The 18280-nt window shown below is 44.6% G+C and overlaps 1 protein-coding gene across 5 annotated transcripts in view; it reads left to right on the top strand.

Moving 5' to 3' along the window:
• Positions 1-18280, top strand: part of cemip (cell migration inducing hyaluronidase 1) — a 335274-nt gene that overhangs the window by 256308 nt on the left and 60686 nt on the right. For all 5 annotated transcript variants that reach the window (XM_079666028.1, XM_079666024.1, XM_079666027.1 and 2 more), the window contains 3 exons: positions 931-1136; positions 12186-12255; positions 14549-14677. In XM_079666028.1, the coding sequence (XP_079522154.1) occupies positions 931-1136; positions 12186-12255; positions 14549-14677 (405 nt within the window). The remainder of the gene's footprint in view (positions 1-930; positions 1137-12185; positions 12256-14548; positions 14678-18280) is intronic.

Genomic DNA, 18280 nt, shown 5'->3' with positions numbered 1-18280 from the left:
TGGTTGCTAACAAACACCATTGTAACACATAAACACACATCAGATGGATCATGGAATTATGATCAGTAGAAATGGCCATGACATGGGACCTTTAATGTTCAGAAAGCTCTTTTATTTTTCTCATACTGCCTGTCTTTTCACCCTCTGTCTGAAACCAGAGCCTGGTCTGCTCTGATTGGTTAGCTGGCCGGCTCTGTTGTGATTGGTCAACAGCTTAGAGATGTCCCGCCCCTTAGCCTATAACGTACAATGTGTTGAAGCACTAGACAATAGAAGTGTGAGTGTTACATAGTGATGTCACTTTGTAACAAAAGTAAACAAAGGAGTCCAATGGAGGCATTTCAGGCAGGGGGGAGGGGGGGGGTTAGCCTTCGCAGACCATTTACATGCACAATAACCTATATAACACACTACAGGAAAGGGAAACCCCCGTAAAAAGCATAATAGGATCTCTTTAAAAAATCTGAAATTTGATCTGTAGGTCCAATTGAAAGAGCAGACAGAAATAGCTGAAGGGTAATTTTCAGGTTATAATTTCATGCCATCAATGGCTGCAGGAAGTCAGCCAAGGACATCGATCCACATCCTTTTATAACAGATGCATTCAGTGAGCAACCTTCATCTGAATGTTTGGGGCACTATCTTAGAACACAATATCCCAATACATCTGTGCCCAGAGACAAGAAGAAAAGATACTCTGAAGTGATGTTTTAGAGTCTCACTTCTTGCAGTATTCAGTCATTTTCAGTCAAATTGTATGATATGTATTAAGTAAAAAAAGAGCAACCCCCCTCCTCCAGGTTGAATCTTAAATTAAGCCCTGGAAAGTTTCAGTCAATTTTGGAAATGATTTCTCCAAATTGAGGACCAAGGCTTCGCACTAGTGTGATGATCCTGTGTTTCATTAAAAAGCATCTGTTTTGCTCCCAGGTGAAGGACGTGGTGGGCTATGACACGCTGGGCCACTGTTTCTTCACGGAGGACGGTCCAGAGGAGAGGAACACGTTCGACCACTGCCTGGGTCTGATGGTGCGAGCCGGAATGCTGCTGCCTTCAGACAGAGACAGCAAAATGTGCCGGCACATCACCGAAGGATCGTACCCAGGATATGTAGCCAACCCCCGGCAAGACTGCAGGTACCACACACACTGATAACTGAATGCACGTCTTGACCTCTTCTATCCCATTGAGGGTCTCTGCCCAGTGAATAAATATGTTTTCTTACATTGAAGCTTCTTAAGGAACATATAAACATTGGTTTTCAGAAAAGACCAATGTAAAACACAAGGAAAATGTGTGATACTCAAGGTAAGAAAATGCAGACTTTACTTTAGTGTTCAACCTGCATCGCAGAGACCACACCTTTAACAACTTGTTCTACTGTTCCCGTCATCGTGCTGCTCTGAATGACCCGAAAGCACATTTTAAAGTGGTCACTCCCTGGCTGAGCTGAATCTGAGTGGTGCTGACTCATCTAATCTCTCAGACAATGGGGGGTGAGGCCTCCCTTATTGAAAGTCTGAGCAAATAGCAAGGGAATCAGCAAGTCACCGTGAATGTCCCGCAGCCCCTTCATATACAAACCAAACCATCCTTTTGCCTGGGAAGATTCAGAATGTAAAGACATCATCTGTAAGAGTCAGCCATGAAAAGAGCTAATCGAAATTCTCTACATACTAAGGAAAGGTGCTTTAATGCTTGTTTTCTTAAGGGAATACTTTATACATTAATAATATTATATATTATATGTATATGAATTGCGGCCGCAAGCTGACTCTCCCCCCCCCCCCCCCCCCCCCCTCCGCCGAGCGAGAGAGGAAATAGGCCACGACCATCAGGTTACCCGGCCTGTGGATCACCTTGAAGTTGAAAGGCTGTAACGCCAGATACCACCGAGTGATCCGAGCGTTGGCATCCTTCATGCGGTGGAGCCACTGGAGCGGGGAATGGTCCGACCAGAGGGTGAAAGGGCACCCCAGGAGGTAGTACCGCAGGGCGCCGACCGCCCACCGTATGGCGAGGCACTCCTTTTCCACCGTACTGTAGTTCACCTCCTTCTGGGCGAGCTTACGGCTTACGGCTAATGTACAGTCGACCCCCTCTACGTGCTGGGACAAAACGGCCCCCACCCCACTGTTCGAGGCGTCGGTCTGCAACACAAAAGGGAGAGGGAAGTCAGGAGAATACAGAAGCGGCTTACCACAGAGGGCTTTTTTAACCCTCTCAAACGCCAGCTGACACCGCTCCGTCCACTGGACCGGATCTGAAGCACCCTTTCGGGTCAGGTCGGTCAGGGGACTGGTCAGCTCCGAAAAGGACGGGATGAACCGCCTGTAGTAGCCGGCCAGCCCCATGAACCTCCTGACCTCTTTTTTCGTCTTGGGCGCCAGACAGGCTGAAATGGCGGTTGTTTTCTCTATCTGTGGCCGCACCTGCCCGCCGCCCAAGTGGTACCCCAGATACCGTACCTCCCTCCGTCCCACCGCACACTTCTTCGGGTTGGCCGTGAGCCCCGCCTGCCTCAGGGACTCGAGCACCGCCCCCACCTGCTGCATATGCTGCCCCCATGTCTCACTGTGAATGATGACATCATCCAAGTAAGCAGCAGCATATGCAGACTTGGGACGCCGCACCCGATCCATGAGCCGCTGGAAGGTGGCTGGAGCTCCGAACAACCCGAAAGGAAGTGTGATGAATTGGTATAAACCATACGGAGTGGAGAAGGCCGTTTTTTCCTTAGACTCTGGAGAAAGGGGAATCAGCCAATAGCCTTTGGTTAAATCCAGCGTCGTGTAAAAGCGAGCAGTGCCTAGCCGATCCAGGAGTTCGTCGACCCGGGGCATTGGATAAGCATCAAATTTGGACACCTTGTTCACCCTGCGGTAGTCCACACAGAACCGGATTGACCCGTCGGACTTACGTACCAGCACAACGGGGCAACACCAGTCACTGGTGGACTCTTCTATCACTCCCATCTCTAGCATAGCCTGAAGCTCCGCCTGAACAATTTTCCTCCTGTGTTCAGGCAGCCGATAGGGCCGTGAACGAATGGCCACGCCCGGGGGCGTTTCTATGCGGTGGTGTATGAGAGAGGTGCGCCCTGGCAGCGTAGAGAACACGTCGGCAAACTGCCTTTGCAACGAAGCAACGTCTGCTCTCTGGCCCGGTGAGAGATTGTCGCCACAACAGACCGGGGCTACTTTGTTGCTTTTAATGACCTCCGGTCCCAACTCATCTCTCTCAATCACCGTGGTGGCCAGAGAAACCGACGCCACCTCCCTCCATGCTTTCAGGAGGTTAAGGTTGTAAATCTGTGTTGCTCCCCCCCTGTCAGAACGCACCACCTCATAATCTACATCCCCCACTCGTCGTGTGACCACGAAGGGTCCTTGCCACTTGGCGAGTAGTTTAGAGCTAGAGGATGGGAGTAATACAAGCACTTTATCTCCCGGTGAAAATTGTCTCAGTTTCGACCCTCTGTTGTACAGGCGCTGCTGACGTTCCTGAGCCTGGAGCAAATTCTCCCGTGATATCTGCCCCAGTGAGTGGAGTTTTGCTCGCAGGTCCATAACGTACTGTATTTCGTTCTTACTGGTGCTTGGACCCTCCTCCCAGTTTTCCTTAACTAGGTCCAAAACACCCCGGGGCTTCCTACCAAATAACAGCTCAAAGGGAGAAAATCCCGTGGAGGTTTGGGGCACCTCCCGCACTGCAAACAACAGAGGATCTAGCCATTTATCCCAATTACGGCTATCTTCGTTAACGAACTTACGAACCATGTTCTTTAGTGTTTTGTTAAACCGTTCCACCAGGCCGTCGGTCTGCGGATGGTAAACAATAGTCCCTATTGAATGGACGCCCAATAGTTCATACAGCTCGCGTAGTGTGCGTGACATAAACTGTGTACCCTGGTCAGTCAGGATCTCTTTCGGGATCCCGACTCGGGAGATAATGTGAAACAGTGCCTGCGCGACGCTCTTTGCAGAGATATTACGCAGCGGCACTGCCTCGGGATATCGCGTTGCATAATCCACTAGGACTAGTACAAAGCGATATCCCCGTGCACTCCGGTCTAATGGCCCGATGAGGTCCATTCCAACTCTCTCAAAAGGCACCTCAATCAATGGTAACGGGCGCAAAGGCGCTCTGGGGATGGCCGGCGGGTTAACCAGCTGACATTCACGGCAAGATGCACACCACCGCTTCACATCTGCGCGAATGCCCGGCCAATAAAATCGGGCCATTATCCGGTGTAGTGATTTGTCGTACCCTAGGTGACCTGACATGGGGTTATAATGAGCCGCCTGGAAAACCATTTCCCGACGGCTTTTTGGCACCAACAACTGGGTATTTATCTCTCCTGTCTGTGTGTCACGGCTTACACGATACAACCTGTCCCTAACCACCGTAAAGTGTGGGTGAGTGAGTGCTGCGTTTGGGTGTAGCTGGGAGCCATCAATACTCACCACCTGGCCGAAGGCATGCTGAAGGGTCTCGTCCCTCGACTGTTCAAGGGGGAAATCTTCCACGGGAAACACCAGCGGGTCCAGAGGGACCTCCGCGGCCCCCTCCGTGTCCGTTTCCCCCTCGATGTTGTCAGCCGCCTCCGACTCTCCACTAAACACAGCACACAACTCACATTTCCCTGCCATCCGTGAACGCACCCCCATAGCCCCCGCTAGCTTAGCAAACCCCGGCCAATTCGTTCCCAAAATCAGAGGGTGCGTAAGGCGAGTGCTAACTCCAGTCCTGACTCTATGCTTTTTCCCCTTATAAGAAATTTCCAGCGTCACCTCCGGGTAGTGGTGAATATCCCCATGCGCACACCTCACCTTCACCCACGATGCTTCAATCAATGCTCCAGGCCAAACCAGGTGCTGATGGATCATCGTCTGATTACAGCCCGTGTCCATCAGAGCCTGGTGTGTACCCCCCTGTAAACATACCGGTATACGGTACGTCCCTTCCAAATCGGGGGCGGCAACTGGCGGTCCTGCAACCCGAACCAGCTGTCCGACCTCCATGAGAGGACACTCCCGTCGGAAGTGGCCGGGCTGCCCGCACCGCCAGCAATCCTGCCTTGACGTCTGAGGAGCCCCCCGTGGTGCCGGACGACCAGAAGCGTAGGCCGGACCCTGGGGAGAGATAAAAACAGGAGGGTATGGTAGAGCTAGGGGGGAAAGTGTCGGGGCTGCGGGGTTGGGGCCGTGTGATGGTGGGGAGGGAAGGGCAGCTGCTCCAGGAAACCTCCTCCTCGGGGCTGGGACGGGTCTGCCCGCTGAGACGGCTGGTGGTCGGGGCTCCTCTTTCATGCTCCGCCGGTGAAGCGAGAGGTGGTCCTCCGCAAGGACGACGGCTGCTTCCAGGTTGGCGGGGCGATGGCATTGGACCCAATTCGCCGTTGAAGATGGCAGGCCGGCTGCTCCAGCGCCATCTGCCCGAAGACTTCTCAGCGGAGCGCACCCCCGGCTGGAGCCAGCGGCTCGCTGCATCCAGGAGCCGCTGCGCGTAGGAGAAGGGCCGGTCAGCGTCCTCGAAGGGGAGGGCCCGGAACCGGCGGCGATGTCCCTCTGGCGTGCTGCCAAGCCGGTCCAGGATGGCCTTCCTCAGATGCCGGTACTCATGCCGAGAGGCTGCTGGCAGGCTGTGGGCGGCTAGCTGCGCACTCCCAGATAGCAGAGGCAATAGCCGCGCTGCCCACTCCTCCTCCGGCCACCCGCACGCCGCCGCTGGGCCCTCAAAGATGTCCAGGTATGCCTCCGGATCATCCTCTGCCGTCAATTTCTGGAGGGCAATTGAAGGTGGTCGGGCCGGGTTGGTAGCGGGATCGCCCTCCCGAGCGGCCGGACGCTGCAGCAGCTCCCGTAGGAGAGCCCGGTCCTCGCGCTGGCTTGAGGCGATCCCGAGCAGAGCCTCGCTCTGCTGTCGCTGTAATGCTGTGGTGGTGTCCTGCATGTGAGCGAGACGTTGGAGGGCCTGACCCAGCGGGGTTTCTCCTTCCGACATCAGGTCCCTGTTCAGGTGCCACTGTGAGCCTCTCCGCTCACACAGGGTTCAAATCGGGACGGAAAGAGCAGGTTGGTGGAACACAGGCGTTTATTAACTCCAAACAATGATATGCGCGGGTCTTAAACGTTGCCCGGGTGGGAAACTTCACAGGTCCTTTGGCGACCTTCCAGGATCCCGCCTACTGCATAACAGAACAGAACCAGGTTACGACATGCTTTTCTTCCCGCACTGATTACCTGATTCCGATCAGCTGTCTGGCCTCCGGCCGAGCCACTCCCTTCACTCCAGCAGCCAGCGCCCAAACCACACCCCGCTGCCACAGTCATCAAAAAGCGAAAAGTTACATTGCTGTGCAACTTGAGAGAACACACACAAAGACACACACACACACACACACACACACACACACACACACACACACACACACACACACACACACACACACACACACACACACACACACACACACACACATACACACACACACACATACACAGTTTACTTCTGCAAAGACTTGAGGCCCGGCGCATTCATCTAGCTCTGATTAGATGACAGTTTCATCCTCCTCATGCAGCCCACATGTCTCCTGTTCCGAGCAAATTCAACACATACACAACCCAACAATGAGGGGGGGTGGGGGGAGAGACAGAAGGAGCCACAAGGGAGTGTAAAAAGCAGACAATAAATTAATCATCATAACTCTTGCATCAAGGAACGTGGTTAGTGCAATCATGTTTTATAAAAGTGGAATTTTTAAACCACAGTAATAAATACAGTGGGATTTGGAAATCATTACAGAATACAAAGATCCAGACAAACCAGACATAGAGCCTCATTCGGAGTGTACCTCATTGTGTTTTACCAGGCGCTCATCATTTGATGTATTGGAAGGACAGAGGAAAGGAGAAAACATCAAATGTAATGAAAGTAGAGGCTAACGTTAGAAACAACAAATCCTTCCTGTTGGAGAGCAGGTGGATGACTGTGTATCAGTGAGAGCCAAATCACGCATCCTTGAGGCTGGCCGTCACACTCTGCAGCTGAAGTTAGTGTACTGAGAGGATACAAAAACAACCTGTGACCTGGGTTCAACTGCTTTATATTCTGAGATGCATCTTTGTCATTTCAATCTAATGCCTCAAACAAAATGAGGATCAGGATAGAGGGAAATGGGGGGCAGACTTCTACTGACAAAACCAATTATGCTTCTAAGACCCCTTCTTCTGAGGAATCAGGTTTTTTTGTTGTGATATCTTTACTTCACAGACCACTGCAGAGCAGTTTAAATGAAACATGTCCATGTGAGTGGATACAAAATATGTCTATTTTATTATTTGTTATCCTGACCCAACCAATGCAAAGTATGGATCACAGCAAAATGAACAAATACCCAATCCAATATTTGATTGATTGCATCACAGTTATTGGTTTGGTAGCATGTCATGTATCACTAAAGTTAGAGGAGCAGTAAAACAAACATTTAGTCTCTCACCCTGCATGGCAGCTGGATTCTCACAAATTCAGAGGATTGAAATCGCAGGATCACAAAATGATGTGTTCAAATGCAAAATCCATCTCATCAGGCTTCAATTAAAGTATTTTTGCCCAAACCCCGATTTCCAGGAGCTACTGGCAGCTACTTCCTGTGAGGTGTAGGTGTGTGACGTGAAATAGAGAGGACACTGTTCATTGAAAATAACAAAAGCAGTTCAGTCAGACAACTCCGTTTGAGTTTGGTATCTGGTGTCTGACCTCATCACTCCCTAAACATTTCTTTTTTCACACTGAACATTGAGGAGGTTTGATTAAATAGGTTTCCCCCAGAGCCTCCAAGTGGATGATGGGTGGCGTAAGGCACATCGTGCAGCTCAAATAGAGTGTCATATTAAGGAGAATGTGTTGGGTTGGTTGTAATAGGGTGTAAGGCTTTTAACATGTATACGACTGTATCACTAAAGCTTGAATTGACCGCCTAAACTCGAAGGCTTCACTCCATTTAGTGTGGATGCTGCAGTAACATCTCTTATATCAAACTGGGGAGTACTTCTTAATTGTAAGAAGAGGAAGGAACGCCAATGAAGGTTTTTCTGGCAGGAAATGTGTTATTGCTCTTCTCCCGGGTTTTGGCAAGAGGTGGATTGACAGATGGAACACCCAGTCACCTGGAGCTAAGCACACAAAGTACTTTTGAAAAGACTCTGCTCTTTTCCAAACAGTTTCCGACGACAGCTTCTGGTTTTCTGTAACCAACCATCTGGCACGTCGGGTGGGCATGGATCTGCCTCCACCTGACATTTTAGGATATTGAGAATATTTCCCTGTACCAAAGGAGGGGAGGATTTTCTGAACAAACAAATTCTGTTACCACACAGAACATTCATTTTGGATCAAAACCCCCACATATCTTCAATGGAAACATGTGCAGCCAGCCATGCTAGCAGCGTTGCTTTAAAAGTAGTAAAGTTGGTTTGTCAGTCGGCCCACCACTTGGGTTAGGACTGAAATATCTCATCAAATATAGGATGGATTGCCGTTACATTTTGTACAGACATGCATGGTCCCCAGAGGATAAATCATACTGTATTTTGCTCAAACGCCACCTTTAGGAGTGACATTTTAGAGTGAGATGTTTTGATGAGTTTTGGATAGATTTTTGCAATACATTTGCTAAACATAATTATTCAACATCAAAAGGTTGGTTAAAAAACATCAGTAATTTCTTTGCAATTGGACATATTTTTTATGAAAGACAGATTTGAATGTGAATTTTGTTGGGACTGTAATTTTTATTTGGTACTTACTGATCTGTTTTAAAATAAAATATACATTTCTCAAGTGAGTAAATCTACAACAACAGTCTCAGCATTTAGAGGAGTTTAGAAGGGAGGGAGACAAAGAGCTCGATTAAAGGGAAAAAAGAGGAGAGGGGAAGAAGTGGAGGAAGGAGAGGTTCAATGTCTGGCGCTGCCTTCAAGCTAATCTGCTTTCAAGCTAAACTGCATATCTGCCATTTATTTTCATATTCATTCATATTCATCACACTAAGCTGCTTTCTCTCAAATACCTTACCAATGGAACTATAATAATTTTCTCTTTATGCCAGATGCATGTGTGGAAGGTGTTTTCTTAAACGCCAAATTCATGTTGGCGTTTAAGAAAGCATATTATGAAAGCATGAATCAAAAGGAGGTGTCTGTGCTGTAAGGAAAGGTCCCCAAAAGCGGAGATACCCAACGCAACACTTAAGAGAGAAGGAGATAGAAATGAGGATAAATACAAGAAATGGAACCGTTTTGAAGATTAAATGAATAGGCCTGTTCCAAATGATATCTACGTACATATAGACAGATAGTGTCCAATCACTGTAACTGTTCAAACTGCTAATGCTTGAAAGATGGTTTACAAGGTTCAGTTGTGGCTTACTGCGAACCCTTTGTTGTTTTGGGACAGAAACCCTGATATATACTGAGCTGCTGGCAAACCTCTGACATAGAGGTGGGGTAAGATGAGCCCATTTCTACTTGTTGTAAAGTCAAATGACAACAACCTTTACTTCAGGATGTCTTCCGTCAATCAAAATGAAAATAATGCATATATCACAAAGGGATTATGAAAATATGACTTCTCAAAATAAAGTGGTCTTGTGGCTTCACTTGCTCCATCTAAGGGGTAAAGTAAGGAGTCTAGCTTTCATGCTCATCTTTAGCTAAATGATTCACATGGTTTTACTCCTTGCTAAATAAGTAATTATGACAAGCAAAACATGGTTTATTGCGGAAAAAAACAAATTTACCACTTGTTTACACCAGAGCTAAATTGTTTCATTTAAATTGAGCTGCTGAAGGGGCTGATGGGAGGGAGCGTATATCCTTATTAAGGTTGCATAATTTAGAAGAGAAGTTAACTGAGAGGTCAAAGTAGGGGATTTAGAGAGAGTAAGAGTAAAGCGTTTTCCCTCTTCCTAGACTGATGAAACTAAATCAAATCAAACTTTTTTCACACTGCACTTTTCATACACAATAGTTCTTCAGAAAACATAAAACAAAAAACAAAAACAATAATACAATGTAATGGAGTCTTATAAAATAGTCTCATAAAGTATACCATATTTGGAAATCTGATTAATAATTAGTTGAATAAATGACCATATTAATAGTTATGATTGGTTGAAGGATTTCAGAATTCTTGGATAGTAGAGGCAGAACTCCACAAATAGCAACACGATGCCTGATGTATTCAGTAATTAAAAGTACAGCCACAGAGCATCTGTTACCACATCACTCATAAAGCAGCTGCAAGTGTGTTTCATATAAATAAATCACAGAAAACATTGGTAATGCAACTTACAAATATTTAACTAAAAAAACATGTCACTTTAATTAACAAAATAAAAATCTAGTTTCAGGGCAGATTGAAATATTAAGGAAAGGATATGTCTTAGGGCCCTTCTCACTTCTCTTATTTTTCATTTCCACCGGAAGTTGATTTGTCTGTGCCATCTTGAGTAGCGTCCCAATGGCCTTATTTGTGCCGGAGGAGCGAGGAGCGAGGAGCGATAATGGAGGAGCTATAATCGAGGAACCATCAGACCATCCTCCGGTGAAATCCTCAGACACTCGCCCCGCCCCCTTACTGTGTATCGCTCACTGATTGGACGATGCAGTGCATGCACTGATCTGATGCTTGTTGACAGGAGAGCAGTTTCCCAGCGGAGTGAAGAAAATACATGAACCTCACGGGAGTCACTTCTCAGTTTATACCGTGTTTTGTTTCAATTCATGTATCATTTAGTTACAAATATGTGATATATCTGAACAACAAAGTGTACAAAAATTATTTTATTCATTTTTTGGAAACATTTTCATGATCGCTTTTTTAAATTTAAATGTTCATTTATTGTAATTTCCATTCAGTCAGTCATTAAGTGCTATTTAAAATGTTAATTTGCTACATATCCAAACAAACAACCAAAGTGTGCAATCGAATGCATGTTAATCTAACTGCGATTTGATAGATAACATATCTCTTTTTCTTCTCTGAATTATTTTATTTATTTTGTGCACTCTAATCAATATTAATTAAACTGTCGTTCGTTTATACATTTTAAGAATGGCGTTTATCTTTTTTGAGAATGAGTTCTTATTTTATTTTATTTATTTGGGTCAACAACAGATGATACAAATGTTTGTGTCAGTAAATGTGTACTAACAGAGGCGGGGGTATGTGTGGAAATAACGGGGACAGAGCTGGCTGCTGTCAGACGATCAGCTGTGCAGCTTCATCACAAACGGACGTCGCTTCACGTGACGCTCCGGTGATGCTCTTAAAACTATTTTCCCTGCTTCTCGTGGTTTCCTTGCTTCTCTCCATGCTTCCCTGGTGGGAGGGACTAGTAACAGGGAAACTACGCAAGTGAGGGACGCAAGGAATCCATTTAACCGAAGTGAGAAGGGCCCTTAGAGCGCAAAGACATTTCCTTTCCTTAATGTTTCAATGGATAATGTGTCAGCAGCTGCATGTCAATAGTTAACACGATGTATGAATTTATTCAGAATTGACTTTCTCGTTACCATCTTTCTCGTTACCATTCACAAGCGCAACAAATATTTTGGGCAAAAAATGTAAGTGGTGCTGTGTAATAAAGTCTTAACTACCTGAGGTTTGATATACAACTTTTAAAAGACTGGCAACACATTGAGTGTTTGTGCTAATATATCTGTCTGAAAATATATAAATAATCATCATCATCATCTAGAAAAATACCTTTACTTTATAAATGTTGAGCTACAACTATTCCCACACACATGCTCACATTATGCTCCAAAACACAAAAGCAAATTCCTTGAATGTGAAAACCTACATATTTCAATATACTGGATTCTGATTGTATTGTCAGGTAACATCAATGTGGCATATGAATATCATGGTTTTATAAAAGTTAATAGGAAAAACACTGAAATGAAACAGATATGACATCATAAAAACATTCCTCCAATTGTTATTAAGTGAAACGTCGTTCATTTGTGATCCAACAGCAGTGTCGTCACAGTAAAACCACAGAAAAGAGAAGTCCTTTTCTCTGTTTTTATTCAGCATTACATCACTGCTCCAGACTATTTGTGTGAAATCCAATAACAAAAGTATTTTCTCCTCTCCACCACTCTCCATCCACACAGTGCCACTTCAACTTTCTGGATCGCCAACCCCAATAACAACCTCATCAACTGTGCTGCTGCAGGCTCTGAGGTGAGATTCTCTCCCCCCCAACACCCCGTCCCGTCTCTCCAGGTGGAGGTCTGTCACATTACTCCGTTGCCAGGTCAGATTAATGGCTGTGTATTCATATTAACTTCGGAATCAAGCAGACAACAGGCACAGGCACCGCCGCTCTTTCACTATGATCGAGTGCCAATTATGATCGTACTCCTGGGATTTTACAAGGATACGTCGGGCGGAATGGACTCTCATTTATCCTCGCCAATGTAATCACTTTTCTAATTTGCATACCTGCGGAGAACAACAGAAACACAGACAGGCTGACATGTGGCGGAGCTGTACTAATTTGTGGGGGTGTGAACCAAAATATCTCACATGAATCTACACACATTTGCACAGGTTCTATGCTATTCTACATTCATAGCTAAATCTGGGTCTTGACCAGGAACGTGCAGAAGATGGTAAAGGGGCAGCTGCCAAAGTCTTAAAAGGGCAAGGTGGCAATTTGTATTACTTTTAATAAATATATGCATGGAAAAACAACTTTAAGTTTAGTTAAAAAGTGGTAGGGACACTTTTTTCAGATTTTAAAAACCGTGGTGGTTTTTATAATCTACATGAATCGCCCCCCACCAACAATATAAACATATACAGTATACAGTACATACATACACACGCTTACTTTTTTTGACAACTAGAGCAGTAAGTATGCCAAAGTGCTGCAAAGTGGGAGCGACAATGGCTTTACCATTTTCTATTCATTTATTACAATTATTACTAATATTAAACGTATCACAGGTTACCAGATACAGTATACACCCAGAAAGTGTGAACAGTCCTACAGATTGAACATGTTCTCTTGTGCAAATGCATTCTCAAAGTGTACCAATCTTTGTGCACACTATTTTTACAAATTATCCTAATGCAAAGTGTTGGGGTCCCCAGCGTCCCCAGTACAACTTTTTTTTGTTATTTAAAATATACCAATGGGGTTGGTTCAAATACTAATTCATGACAGTTCTTTAATGATACATGCAAAGAAATTCTGTTGTTGATGTTAACTAGCCCGACTCTCACTCTCTGACAGACAAAAGCTCAGTTCTCCTGACAGAGATACGCTTCCTCTCCATATTCCTCTGACCACCTTCTCCATAAAGACTTCAGGCACGCTGAAATTGTGCAGCTGAGATACTACTACTATGTGCCAAAGAGTTAGTTGATATTATTCACATATAAAAAATACTAAGGCAAGCAATTATAAAAAGCAACACATTAGTTTTAGATAACATTTATTAGACACAGAAGAGGTTTATTATATATTTTTTGATTCAGGTAGATAATGTTATTGATTTGAAAAGAAAGTAAATTAAAAAAGTGCTAGTTTATACTTCTACCCGACTACATTTAAAAGAGGAAAACATTTAATTTTACTTCACTAAATGTGGCTACTTTTAACAAAATATCTCTAAATATTAAACTAGTGGACTAAACTCTTTAAGTCACGAAAGAGCCAAATAATTTAAAGATTTTACAAAAAGTCAATCATAACAGTAAAATGCAATGCAACAATAATTATTATCTAGAATTGTCACATATATAAATATAATTATAAACACACTAGGGCAGGGGTGTCAAACTCAATTTCATCGCGGGCCACATTGGAATTATGGTGACACTCAAAGGGCCGGTTGTAACTTTAAGACTATATAAATATTTAATCTATATAAAATGATGTATCATATTACATTATTGCCTCTGCATTGGATTATTATCGGATAGGGTAATAACTTCATAATTAACTACGTTTGAAAGCAGAAGTCTACGGCAAATAATTGCAAGTCTCTTCGGTGAGAATGTCACAAAATGATTTATAAAGAAAAGCCACATTTTGGAGAGAAAAAAGTGACATTTGGGGGGGAAAAGTAACATTTTGAAAAAAAAAAGTCAAATTCTGAGAAAAAAAGCATATTTTGAAGAAAACAAGTCAAATTCTGAGAAAAAAAAGCAAATTTGAGATGCATTGTGGGACATGTCACTTATGGGCACCGTGCTTCTGTAAATTGTCATGTAACCGTATAATAAACATATTATATTCTTTGCAAGCTCTTGTGGGCCGCAGAAAATGAAGTCACGGGCCGGATTTGGACCCCAGGCCTTGAGTTTGACACCCCATTTTTCAGCACAATGATTACTCTGAATATTTCTTCCACCACTGTTCAATAGGAGGCCCACAGGGCAGGGGCTCGAGCCCCCTGGGAGGTCTATCTGTGCACAGGCCTGCCCTTGACTGTCTCTTCTTATATATTTGTGTGTGACCCCTCAGGAAACAGGTTTCTGGTTCATCTTCCACCATGTGCCCACCGGCCCCTCAGAGGGCCTGTACTCCCCCGGACGCACCGAACACACCCCCATGGGCCAGTTCACCAACAACAGAGCACACTCCAACTACAGGGTGAGTCTGAGCGACTGGTGCTGAGGGGGGGGGGGGGCTAGTTGGTTGCTTAAAGTTTTGGACACTCTTTGAATTCCTCATTGAGCTTTAGGAGTAATGGATTACATGTAACAGGATTATGTTATCAGGATACAAAAAATAAGGTAACTGTATTCCCTCACAGTTACATAAAAAAGGACGTAATCAGATTATTGTAACATTTTTATTTGATACCGTCGACCATGACATCCTACTCCACCGTCTTCACACTACAATTGGACTCTGTGACTCTGCCTTAAACTGGTTCACCTCCTATCTCACCGGGAGGATTGAGCACGTCACCTTGGGAGCGGCTAAATCAAGAACACACTCTGTGACTTGCGGTGTCCCCCAAGGATCAGTCCTCGGCCCCACCCTTTTCACCATATACATGTCCCCCCTTGGTCGTGTCATCAGCCGGCATGGAATATCTTTCCATTCCTATGCTGATGACACACAGCTCTACATCAGAGCAAACCCAACCCCCTCTGCACCTCTGCCATCATCCACAATAACCACATGCCTGGAGGAGATAAAGGTGTGGATGAAGCACAACTTCCTCCAGCTAAACAGCTCCAAGACTGAAGCCATTCTTATTGGCACTCCATCAGGTTCGTTCATCCGCCATCACCAGCATCGCCTTCTCCGGTCAGAACATTCCACTCTCATCAACGGTTACCAATCTGGGAGTTAAAATGGATCATCACCTGAACTTTGAGGCCCACATCAAGCAAATATGCAAGACCTCTTTCTACCACCTGAGAAATATTGCGAAACTCAGTCTGCCAGATGCTGAAAAACTTGTCCACGCCTTTGTCTCCTCCAGGCTGGACTACTGTAACGCACTTCTCATTGGTATTCCTAGCAAGAACATCCAGAAGCTGCAATACATCAAAAACACCACTGCTAGGATCCTGATGAGAGTGCGGAAGTACGAACACATCTCACCCATCCTCAAATCACTGCACTGGCTCCCGGTCTCACTCAGGATTGACTACAAAATCACCCTCTTCACTCATCAGTGCATATATGGAAATGCTCCCTCCTACATCAAGGAATTGCTCACCCCACAAACCTCCACGAGAAACCTACATTCAGTAAAGGCAAACCTCCTCATCCCACCAAGGACAAAACTGAAGACCATGGGAGGCCGAGCCTTCTGCTCCGCTGCTCCGAGACTGCGGAATGCCCTCCCAAACCAGCTGAGGACAACACAGACTGTGGATACTTTCAAAAAAGGCCTAAAAATGCATCTTTTTAGAATAGCCTTTAACTAGATTTTTAAATCCCCCACATTATGCCATGCTGGCATGAATGTCACAGCTTTTATTATGTTTTTTTAATTGTTTTTAAATTGTTTTTAATTGTTTTTATTGTTTTTGTTGTTTTGTTTCACCCTTTTTAATTTTGTAGCACTTTGAGTTTTGTTTACGCAAATTAAAAGTGCTCTTATAAATAAAATAAAAATATATTGTTATTTAAAACATTGGGGATAACTAGCAGGATTACAGTGTTAGTGAAACCTAAAACAACCCAGTATCACGGCAAGACATGAACATGTGATGATTTACCATGCTGGGAGGCGTGAAGATGTCACGATTTTGTCGTTAGAATGTTAGAAGGCCTCACAAAATACTTTAATGTAAATTAAAATGTAAATGTGAAGGAATGTGTGTATAACAAAATTAGGGCTGTCAGTCGATTAAAATATTTAATCGCGATTAATTGCATGATTGTCCATAGTTAATCGCGATTAATCGCAAATGAATCGCACATATTTGATCTGTTCTAATTGTAGCTTAGAGGGATATTTTTCAAGTTTGTAACTCTTATCAACATATGAGTGGACACATACTGTATGCTTTATATGTTTGTTTATTATCATTTGATAAATGACAAATATTCTCATGAATATTAAACATAACAACCTCTGAACATTACAAATATTCGCCTCAATTCAACCTGGAACCTCTCTCATACAATACAAAATGTGTGTGTGTGTGTGTGTGTGTGTGTGTGTGTGTGTGTGTGTGTGTGTGTGCGCCTGCCTGCCTGCCTGCCTGCCTGCCTGCCTGCCTGCCTGCCTGCCTGCCTGCCTGCCTGCCTGCCTGCCTGCCTGCCTGCCTGCCTGCGTGCGTGCCTGCGTGCGTGCGTGCGTGCGTGTTTAGAGAGACACTGATGGATCGTTGGAGCTATGTGCAGCTCAAGGCATATGCTCGAACGGGAGCTGCCTGGACGCTGTGATCATGTTGCGCGCACTATCCGTGCTGAGTGTGCTCGTAGAATGTCCCACTGTCTCGCTACCTGCATAAAGTCAAGTGCCCGGCGCAGTTGTCGGCGAAATGTCGCTCCTCTGTTTTCATTGAAACAGCTCCTTATATCCGTTAGCGCAGCTAGCTAGCACCAGATGCTAATAACAACGTGCACACGTAAGGTGTGCCCGTTCTCTCTCTCTCTCGCTCGCGCCACACATACACACACCCTCCCGGTCCTCCCGATGGCTAGTCCGGGCCTGCCGGTGAGCGTGGAAGTGTGGTCTGCCGCAAGCGGAAAGCAGGAGCGGGGCTGTCAGCATCAGCTTGTAGATGGTATTTTAAACCTGATGCGCTCTGAAACTACGGGGCGGCCGAGGACAAAAAATAACGTTAATCGCGTTAAAATAATTAGTGGCGTTAATTTTTTTATATTATTATTATTATTAACGCGTTAACTTGACAGCCCTAAACAAAATACATCCGTCATAAACGAAACCGGAAACAGACGTATGCAAGATCCTCAGCTCGATAATTGGATGGTTTAGCCGCAATGCACGCTGGGATTTGGTGTTTATGCAATATGAAATCTTTAAAAAAAAATTGAAAGTAAAATTATACTTTATTCTGAGTGTGCTTGCTTTTTTCTTTGAAATTCATCACATAACGGCATTGTAATACACGGTTCGGCTGCATTAAATATTACATATCTGCCGTAGTTCTCTATTCATAGAGCCCTGATGAGAAGACTTCTAGACACAGAAAGAACTGCCGCCAAAACTGATTATGTGACGTGGATCATAAATATATCAGCAATTAAACAACATCTTACATTTCTTTTCACACAATACGTCTCCTTGCAGTATAATTGGAACTAATTCGGCTGACTTTTATATTTGATCCAATTGGTAGATAGGCTGTATTTACACCACAACGGTGCACAGCTGATAGAAAGGGACACCTAGTGGTTAAAGCATGTTATTGGATTTTATTATTAGATATGAATAGGATCCCTATAACGTATATTCATTACTCGTTATTCTCTACTAATAGTTAATTAAAGACTGTATATAATGACTATTTTGCACATCCCTTTCAAGACTTCTGGATTTTCTAAGGTTTATTGACATATCATTAGAGACAACTACGGAGTAGTGAATGAAAAACTTGGGTCGCAGGTTCCTCAACAGTGACATTACATTTTTACATTACATTACATTACATTGCATTTAGCTGACGCTTTTATCCAAAGCGACTTACAATAAGTGCATTCGACCAGGAAGATACAACCTTTAAGAAAACAGAATCATATAAGTACATCAGGTTTCATAGA

The sequence above is a fragment of the Notothenia rossii genome (assembly GCF_949606895.1).
Source record: "Notothenia rossii genome assembly, chromosome: 2".
Taxonomy (NCBI): Eukaryota; Metazoa; Chordata; class Actinopteri; order Perciformes; family Nototheniidae; genus Notothenia; species Notothenia rossii.
This window is presented reverse-complemented; position numbering and strand designations above follow the sequence as displayed.